The sequence below is a fragment of the Phoxinus phoxinus genome, assembly GCF_949152265.1.
Source record: "Phoxinus phoxinus genome assembly, chromosome: 22".
Taxonomy (NCBI): Eukaryota; Metazoa; Chordata; class Actinopteri; order Cypriniformes; family Leuciscidae; genus Phoxinus; species Phoxinus phoxinus.
The window spans coordinates 19,326,837-19,337,593 of record NC_136897.1 but is presented as its reverse complement, the minus strand read 5'-3'; the positions used below and the strand labels follow the sequence as shown (position 1 = coordinate 19,337,593).

Sequence of the window (10,757 nt, the reverse complement as noted above, 5' to 3'; positions counted from 1 at the left end):
AGGATTTAAAGGGACAGGACCCAGTTTAAGTATAGACCTACAATAACAATAATAGTTAATTTCTTTGCTAATCTTGTAAATTTACATTCTATAACTATATTGTATTTTAGTAACCCCATATAATCAATGAAGTAGTTCCTGTACAATCAAATCTGTCTATAAATCTAAACATTATGTTTTAAATGATGGCAAACAGCAGAGCACTCTTTCCATTTCATATAAAATACAAAGCCAAATAATAAATAAAAGGAAAAGCATTGTTGTTTTATTGTCCTTTTAGCATACACAAACAAGTACAGTATGTCAGTGTCATGTTGATGTGTATAGATGATGATGAACAGTTGGAGTACTTGCAAAAGAGAGAATATGAGAGAACAATAAATTACAGACAAAAAGGCAAATGATTGGAATGATAAGCAAGATCAGTACAAACCTAATATTTATAATAAGATGGATGGATGCATCTTCCTTTAATGTAACCGTGTTACTATATAAACTTCACTTTACTGGAACATATGAAATGAAACACTTTTGGCTGTTATTCAGAGAAAAAAAAATACTATGGCAATACAACTATGAAGAATTCACGACTACTCTGTAGGATTTTGAATGACGATCAGGAAATAGTCCTTGTCTGTAAAGAGAACAGAATAAAATAAATAAATACATTACTAATGTATGATCATATTCATCAGTCTATGTCAGATAAATACCAGACACATATTTGGCTTTGTGCAGACAGGCAGCAAAATACAATATTATGACATATTCAACCCTCAACTGTTTAGCTTTTATTAATAAAATGATATCCCCTTAGCATTTTTAGAAATGCACATTTTTCCTTTAACACAGAGATTCCATACTTGTTTCCCTCTACTTGATCTGGAAAAACATGCAATAAATGTAATTGAATTTGTTTAAGGCATGTTTCATGAAGCCAGAATGGGACTGTTGATATAGGTAAATTAATGAATTAACCACAATTCTTTTTGTGATTCTTCAATAAAACAATAGCCACTGAAGTGGAAAAAAGAAATATGATTTCAGTTCACATTAACTGTTTACTGCATTAACATTATTTTTTGAGGGAAATGTAATCAAGTTAGATTGTTTAATATAATAATAATAATAATAATAATGGTCCTACTTTATATTAGGGGTCTTTAACAACTATGTACTAATATTAAAATTAATAATTTAATACTATTTTAAACTTATTGTGTACATACATGTTTTTTCCGTTGGATTTATATATATAATTCCTGCCTTTAATTACAGCGGTCACTCATTTCTGTAATTACATCAATAATTACACTGTTGACCCTTCCCTTACACCTTAACCCACCCTTAAACCTACCCATACCACAAAACCTGTCCCTGACCTTGATAGCAGCGAAAGTCTTTTGCAATACAATGAACACAATAAGTACATTCTACTTATTTTTTGATGTAAGAGAATAGTTAAGGACACCTAACATAAAGTATGACCATAATAATTATTATATTATAATAATATATTAATTAAAATAATCTGAAGTCATCCTCTGGCCAATTTGGAGGTTTGCTGAGGCCCCCTGTTCGAGAACCACTGCACTAACCTAAATAACTAACTAACTAGCATTACATAAGTGCACTTTTCTTTACCTGGGGCAATCATGACCTCATTCTTCTTTGATCGAATTCTAAGAAAGGTGAGATCATTCTGAGGGTCGATGTCCCTCACTATTCCCCGAGCTTTCATGAGCAACTGGTGGATATTACCAGCATACTGGACTGTGCTTGCGTTGTCAAGGGTGCTTTTAATGGGGATGCCTATAAAAAGAGAGCACATAGGGAAACTGCAGATACAACAACAAAGATCTCTTTGTTTCATCAGTTCCATGTTGAAGCACATGACAACCAAACTAAAATATGTAATAACAGCTGCAACATTTCTCATGTGCCAGATATACCTTCTGCATTAACAATGATGATTCCTTGTACTCCTTTCTGATTCTGGAGCCTTTTCATCGTCTCATCCACCTCAGCCTGCAACATAAACGCGTTATGGATTAAAATAAGCACAATTAACAGTAAAATGTCATAGCTTTATGTCATAGCTTATCTAATATCCTTCGGAACAGTCGCACTGTGAAATCACTAAATGAGTCTCTTGAAAAAAAATGTCTTTTTGCCATTGTTTTTTTATTTATTTACTCGAGCAGTAACGTTCAGTTGGCTACAACACGGGCCATCTCGTAAATGACAACGCCCTGCATTCAATGTTAGCCCACAAAAACCTTAACCGAGACAATAACAAGCTAACAAACATGTACTTTCAATTATAGTAACATTTGATCAAGTATAAATGGTAAAATGTACTTGCCATTGTGAAGGTAAGTTGCTGTTTTCGTTGCTATGATTAATGGAGCAAACTCCGGAACTAGAAACATGTACGATGTGAACGGTCGGTTATACGTTACTGCCATCCGCTGGACTGGAGGAAAGCAGGTCACTAACTGCGAGTTCTTGGATCTTTCATATTTTAACAAAAAGGTATTTTATTTACTACAAACTAGTACTTTTAGATCTATTATTATACACTTTGAGGTTAACATGAATACATTGGGCATTCTTTGTTGCTATGAGAATGTTTTCCACTATAATGTAGGTTGGCTAGAAAACAAACAAACAAACAAACAAAAAAATGTGGCAGTCTCTTCATCTGATTTTTTAGAAAGTTCCTCAGTCTTTGATGGTGTGAAGTAGGCTACATATGTTGGCTATTTTATATTAAAAGGGACTACCTCTAGTTGGGTCAAAAAACAACAGTGTAGGCTAAATAAAAGTAAACTTTTTTAACAGGCTACTATACTAAAACTTAAATTGCCCAAAGGTGACATGACAGATGGAATAGGCTTTAAAAAGCAGTTAAATGAAAAACTTGTTCAGCTTGAATGTTTACTGAACCCCCTGTGGTTCAATTCAATGTCTGTCTAGACATGCTTTAAAAAGAATTTAGCATGCGGCAAGTTACTGACTGATGAGAAAAAATAAATGTTTAATTGGACTGATAGGGATAGGAACAAATTAAAATGAGGTTGCTTATATCCTAACCACTGTAAAGATGGTGCAGGTACGGTCTGCTCTGATCATGAGTGTGAGAGACATGAACAGGCATACTGTGGATTTATGAGGTCATTTACTTCCTTTCCAAACTTTGCCTCAGGTTTTCCACTTAATAACTGTTGCTAGGTCAGCTCTACTGTTAGCCTACACATGGAAACTTTGACTTGTTCCATATGTGCAGCTACATGCATGACGGAGGGGGTGCATGGTGCCTCACATTAGGGTAAAATTTTAAGCAAATATCAGAACGACCATGCGATGGACTAAACTAAATAACAAAACACAAAGTTGGCAGTATTTTCACATGATCTGATTATACAATTAACTTTGCTTTTATCTGTACTAGACTAGTTATTAAAACTGAATTAGGTAATGTTTGAGTTGTTGAGGTAATGTTGAGGTAACAGTGTATGACCATTTTTTTTTCTCACAGTGGTTTACAAAACCTCATTGTGCAGAGTATGTTCTACAACCATCAAAAAAGCAAGTATATAACACTTCATATATGCTTCATATAGTTGTATTTTCCACTAACTGTAAGATACAAGCATGCCATTTCCTTTTTGACTCATGCAAACATGCTAATTATAGCCCAAGTTAGAAGACCCTTTGTATGTGCATGCTCTGAACTGAAGCACATAGAAACAATCCTAGCGTACATCCATCAAATGTAAACCCAAGTCTAAACGCGAAAAAGCTAAAATGTAAATATCATGCATACTGTTAGTGCAGCATCAGGTGAGATCTCAAATGTTATTTATAGCCAGTAACTGAGTAAGGAATCCAGTTTTTTATTAGTCAAGAATTTGACATGAAACAGAGACTCGTTAGTGACGCTTTCACGTTGTAAAATCAAAATGTAGATATCTGGGAGCAGAGCCAGGCTCCCTCGAGAGAAAAACACCTTTTAAAAGCAAGCTTTGTGTACAGTTTTACTAACTCCTACACATTCAGTGTCGAGCACCTCCGGTCCTCTTCATTATCTCCTTGTCATGAAATAAATACTTTTACTTTACAACTGAATATGAGTTTTCTTCAGACACACATTGCCTGACTTTTACCAAACAAAGGCCAAACTGCAACTCTATTATGACAAAGCCAACATGAACGTTTTCAAACTGTTTATAAATCCCCGTCTCTTATTCATATGTAACTGGACACCTTCTATTGCCCAATAGGGGTTGTCTCATCTTGTCCATGACTACTGACAGGGTGAGGAAATATGATCCAGTGACTAAAGCACCAAAGTATTGTTCTCACCCTTTAAAAAACAACACACTTTTTCCTCTTTTCTTCTTTCCAGAATAATAAAAAAACATATTGGCTCCAGAGGTGGACAAAGTACACAATTTCCTTACTTGAGTGAAAGTACAGATACTACTGGTCAAATATTACTCTGTTACAAGTTGTGAAGACCGAATTTTACTTAAGTAGGAGAGGTTGTTTTTAAAACTACCTAAGTATCAAAAGTAAATGTCAATGCATTGTTTTATTATTGTTGTGTGTAATACTTACAGTACCTTATGCCTCTGAATCTATGCCTGACCTACCCTCATATCAATATCAAATTTATTTCTAGATTGAATGTGAGATTAAATAAGTGCACTCAATAACGTGTACACACAATGGTTTCGGACACCCAAATGGCTATTCCCTCAAATATTTAAAGTTTATTGGCTTTTAGTATAAATATGTTAGCCTTACTGTTATCTATAAGCTAGTGTCCTCCAAAACAATGATACAATTTGCATTTAGAAGACCAAGCCCAACGTTGAAAATGAAAATCAGGTTGACGTCAGAATCAAACACCATTGACATTAATCTCCAACGTTGGACAGACGTTGTATTGTGGTTGGAAATTAAAGTCAGGTTGACGTCATAAAACAGTCGGGTTCTGACATCAACCCGACTTTCACTTCATTTCCAGACAGAATTGTAGTGGAAAAAAAGTCTGATATTTGTCTTTCAAATGTAGTGAAGTTAAAGTAAAAGGTTTCCAGAAAAAAATAAGTACACTTTTTGAGTAGGTCTATCTGTACTTTACTTGAGTATTAAAGGTACATGCCAACTTTTTGAGCTTATTCACCATATCCCCCAGAGTTAGATAAGTCCATACTTACCCTTTTCATCTCAGTGTGCCATAACTCTGTCTGACTCACCCACCGCTAGCCTAGCTTAGCACAAAGACTGGAGGTAAACGGCTCCAGCTAGCATACTGCTCCCAATTAGTGACAAAAGCACCGCTACTTGGGCGGAGTGATTAGCGCAACACTCTGAGTGAACTCTCTGCTCCTCACCACGGGGCTTCTCAGGCACTGCGAGCAAATCACTCTGCAGAAGTAGCAGTGCTTCGCCTTCTGAGAATAAGTTCCCAGTATGTATACATTTAGAAGATGGCTGTCTCATGTGACCTTGTTATTTCTACACGCTGTGACTATACAAATTACAACATGTAAATAGGAAAATGTTGGCATTATTTTGTCACTTATTGGGAGCAGTATGCTAGCTGGAGCCGTTTACCTCCAGTCTTTGTGCTAAGCTAGGCTAGCGGTGTGTGCGTCAGACAGAGTTACGGCACGCACGGAGATGAAAAGGGTATGTATGGATTTATCTAACTCAAGGGATACAGTGAATAAGCTAAAGTCCCAAAAAGTCGGCGTGTTCCTTTAAGTACAGTACTCTCAAGTATGTACTTTGTTAGTGTCCACCTCTGCTTGGCTCAAAAAGTCTCAGATAAAACAATTCTAATAAATAAGTGAATGAATAAATGAGCACATTTTAATTTATAAAATCCTATACTATTACATTTAACAGCTGTTTATGGTGGTTTTCTCACATGGCCATGTTTTGCTTTCCGGTTGTATGGACATCTCAGACTAGCTGTTGGTTCAGTCCGCAGCTGCTTATCATATGTCCTTCAAATTGAAGGTCCGTGGCCAAACAGTTTTTGCCATCCCTGGAAATCATTTACAAAGCTTAAAGAAAACAGCAGAAACTAGCCCTGCATCAGCAAATCGGTGTTGTCTGTCCCCGTTTGTTAAGTTTAAATAGCTGTGCAAACACGTTATGATTCAACTCTATGGACCCTTTTCACATTTCTTACAGTTTTCAGAGAGGAAGTCATCATAGTTGGGTTAACTTCTGTAGCCGTGAACGGTAGACGAAATCTATAATATAATTTGTGTATTTTAATTTGCTCCAATAGCAAAAGAGTAGAGTTCCCAAAACTTTCCAGAAAACGGAAAAAATATATATAGAGATTTGATTACGTTGGTCAAAGGAGAGAAAGATGTCAAATTTGCAGTCACTCCCTTTGCCGTTGCATTAGAAACATCCTTGCAGCAGCGTAAATGAATTTTATGTCATGCCAAAATATAGAACGTATAGTACTTGTGTAACTGACATTACTGAAGTCAATGACATGATGCTAAACAAACTATACGTACAAAACCGTGGCTAGAGTTGAATCACAGATGCAAGGGACCCTTTTCACTGATGCGTTTCCACAGTTATCAACGTAAATCTTGATAAAACACGTACAAGCACAAAATAACAGTTGTTCCCAATTTTCCACACTGATTGTGGACACTATATCTGTCTATCTTTCTATCCATTCAGATTTCCATTTTTCTATAAAGCAACTTTACCTTAATATAGATATGAAGTCATTTGCCTTCCTGTAGCTCAAAACAGTAAAGCATGGCGCTAGCATGGAAAGCAAGAACTGATCAAATGTATACCTTGAATGCAATGTAAGTCGCTTTGTCTGCCAAATGCGTAAATGTAAAAGTAGTTTACCTTTATTTAGAGTAAAATAAAGAAATGATGTGGCAAATGAACTTTTCACCAACAAAAATGTTCTTGAAAATCTAACAAGATCAGAATGACATTAAATACCAACTAAAAATCGGTCACATTTCAACAGAAATGCTGTTTGTTTGCCAAATGTCTAAATTTCAGTCTGTGTCCTGAGTGTTTACATTGAATTCATGCCAAAGTTTGACAAAAGTTTGTAAAACAAATAGATGTGTCGTACTTTCCTAATAGTTCCACATGAACATAAAATAACAACATATTTATATGTCATGTCATGACCTCTCATTTCAAAACGCCATGGCTGTTCAGAGAAACCATCCGCTGTTACTGTATATTCAGCCTTAAATTAAATCAAACATGCATCTATGCTTTAAAAACATTATCTTCTTTTCCTGTGGTTCAAGGTATGTGCAAAAGATTTACAAGAAAAGATCGAATTGGGTTTAATGAAATCACATGCAATGCAAATATACTCAACCAACTTTCTTTAGTTGTTTTATATATACAGACATTGTAAATGACTTCTTTATCTGATGGGCACAAAACAACTGTTGCTTTTACTCTTATCTTGGGTCTGTCCTGCAGTCTTCTGCAAAATGTAGTCACTGCTGTCTCAGAGATTGAGAAAATGGATCACTTCCATTCTTATCACTGGTTTAAAACCTTTCCATTTGTGCAATAAAGTGCTTCTTTCCACTTGCCCTCATTAGGGATGACATTTACCTTCTCTCTCTCTCTCTCTCTCTCTCTCTCTGATCTTTTATTTTAAATTATTGTGACACAGACAATGGCTGTTTGCCTATCAGGGTTCTATATTGAAAATCAAAAAGTAGGCTACATCATGTCCTCCCAAATAACCTTGGGAGACAGGACTGATAATACGGATACAAAGGTCTAGTCTTCTGTCCAGTTGTATGGAAGCTGCACTGCTTTATCACATCAATTAATGTCAAGCTAATTCATTTTGAGTAAACACTGCACTCTGAACAGCCTCAGTGGCCTGTCAGAAACTGCAGTATGGACTAAGAAATAGACAGCTATGAGAGAACCGCACAAACCAGACACAGGATGGATGCCAAATGTGCAGATAAGCACTATGATATTTTTATGTTTCTCTCATATTCGATTTACATCTCAACATTTCCCGTAGCTCCCTTTGCACAAGCCCTGCCCACATCACAATGTGGATCAATGTGTGGAGGAAATGTACTGTATATCTTGAGCATAACAATATAAATAAATAAGGCCTCACACATAGTTTGCGCATTGCATTGGCTATAGGTTTAAATTGATATTATATTAAAAGCTACATTCAATTTGCACACGTCTATCTGGCTTTTATTAATCCCATGAATAAGAGGGCTTCATACTGACACCTATTGGTGTGGAGGCCTTTTTTTCACTATACTGTCACCACTTCAAAGCACCAGTTCTTTTTCACAGGTGTTTTTATCTCCATCATTTATTCATATTGTTATTATTACTAGATTTACATAATTTATCATTTATTGATTGTTATTCATTTATGTAATAATGTTATCATTTATTTTCTATTGTTATCTAAATCGTCCGCTTGGGTGGTTTAAAGGGATTTTTTTCTTAGGAGATAAGAGAATATCTCCATTTCAAGGTTTTTAACGTCACGATGTTGTGACGCAGTAATTTTCCATTGTTTTTCTCTTATAATAACACTTGTTGGAATTGTACTGGCCAGACGAGGTCACACGCAACTAAGATTATGCAATAAACATATTTTTATTATCATCACTTCGTCTCCTGCTTCTGCTCTTTTCTTTGGCTTTCTCGGTCAAAACTCTCAGGCTGATAGAAGGGTGTTCATATTATTATTTGTTTATTCCAGGCAATAGCACAAAAAAATATATATATATGAAGGTAGACAATATGGTTAAAAAAACAAAAAACAAAACAAATATACAGTATTCAAATATAACAATCAATTTCAATTTCAATTCTGCCTGAAAGGGAGTGGGAAGAAGACAACTTATTTAATCCCACCCCAGCATCACCATTTGTAATTGATATTTAGGCTTCATATTTACTGTGCTCTCAGATTATTTACAAATAATATATCACGGGGGCGTTACCACAATAACAATTTAGTTTTTATGACAGCAGTTGTTACCAACAATGTAATAGGAGTACAATCCAAACCATGGTTAACAGACAATATCCAACAATGATAATAGACAAATCTACCAACAATGGTAATAGACAATATACCAACAATGGTATAGACAATATACCAACGACGGTAAGAGACACTGAGCACATGTTAACACGATGAGACAGATAACAACAATGTAATAGAAATAAACAATGCCAACAAATGTAATGGACAATATACCAACGATGGTAACGGACAGACGTGTTTGTTGTTTATGCCATATGGTATATAGTGATTGTTAAATGATGGGTACGAGACATTTGTTGTAAACCACTACCTTTTGCTAAGTTGTGACCTATGTGAAACCCTAAACTTCATCCTAATCCTTATCTAACTGGAGGCATGGTAGGGAGGTGGGTGCCTTTTTGATTTATTATTCATTTTCTCTTGGTTATCATAATTAGGGAGGGAAGCTTTTGTACTTTTTGTTTCTTATCTGATTTCTAGGGTAGTATCTTTAAACTAGTTAGCTTTGTTTTGTTATTTGTTTTGGCTTTTCCCCCTCCTGAAGCTTTATATGCTCCTTACTGGTTTATGTCAAATAAATATACTTTTTTTTCACTTTAAAGAGTGTCTTTGGTGTCTTGAAGCCTTGGGAGTGAGAGCGGGGACTCCAGGGATCTCGTTGATCGGATCCCTGTTTATTGTTATGGATGGTTTTGCTTCTCTTTGAGTAGAGATCTAATCTAATTCGTAACAAATGGACGAATTAGTAACGTTATGTAACACATCGTTAATATAAATTTTCAAAATCTGGGCGACTCTAATAGAGTCTTGAGGTGCAGACAAGACTTTCTGTTGACGGGTTATGCTGGTTTGCACACCAGACAAAATGGATATTTTTTGACAAGATCCGGTGTGGGGCTGGATTTGATATTTATGACATAGGGATTCCAACCGAATACAATCCGTGTACAAATCTGTATTTTACTGTTGATGATTTGACATGATCCAGGATTGTTTGGTTCTTCGAAGATCATCTCAGAGTTGCTGTCACAGCAACCGGTCCTTAAGCTGAAACCTGCTCAGGAGCAGGCTTATTTGTTGTAAACAGGAATAGATTGTATTTTTTTAAGCGAAGATGATACTTAAAGTCTGCCCCAGCCACGTTCTTACAAGAGTAGATTATTGAACCAGGAACAATAATCATTTAAAATAATAAAAATTAAAAAAATGAATTAGAAAATATATGATAATGTTGTGTAGTCTATCATAATATAGACACAGCTGGTTTTTGCAGAAAACTTACCCTTAAAGGGATAGTTCGCCCCAAAATTAAAATTGTGTCATCATATAGCCTACTCACCCTTATGTTGTTCCAAACCTGTATAAGTTTCTTTCTTTTGTTGAATACAAACGAATATATTTTAAAGAATACAGTTGACGGTAGCCATTGACTTCCATAGGAAAAAAATACTATGGAAGTCAATGGGTGCCATATGGGTGTAGTTCGACATAAGAAAATAACTCATACTGGTTTGGAACAACTTGAGTGTGAGTAAGTACAGGCTTATGACAAAATTTTCATTTTTGAGTGAACTATCTCATTAAAAAAAATGTTATTAATGCTGTCACCATTTAAATGAATTACAACATTTAAATAAAATGTAAAGTCTGTACAAATACAAGAAATCATGAAATAATTAAA

At 35.3% G+C, this 10,757-nt stretch overlaps 1 protein-coding gene across 2 annotated transcripts; it reads right to left on the bottom strand.

Moving 5' to 3' along the window:
• Positions 1-243: 243 nt before the first annotated feature.
• On the bottom strand, positions 244-2,741 carry dynlrb1 (dynein, light chain, roadblock-type 1; the record flags this gene model as incomplete). 2 transcript variants are annotated; one of them, XM_079596666.1, is made up of 4 exons in its annotated part: positions 244-634; positions 1,645-1,812; positions 1,953-2,028; positions 2,366-2,741. In XM_079596666.1, the coding sequence occupies 4 exons, from the start codon at positions 2,366-2,368 to the stop codon at positions 591-593; spliced, it is 291 nt and encodes a 96-aa protein (XP_079452792.1). In that variant the 3' UTR covers positions 244-590. The 2 variants fall into 2 exon arrangements, with proteins under 2 accessions (XP_079452792.1, XP_079452791.1); XM_079596665.1 differs by lacking the exon at positions 2,366-2,741 and having other exon boundaries at positions 1,953-2,037.
• Positions 2,742-10,757: the final 8,016 nt, after the last annotated feature.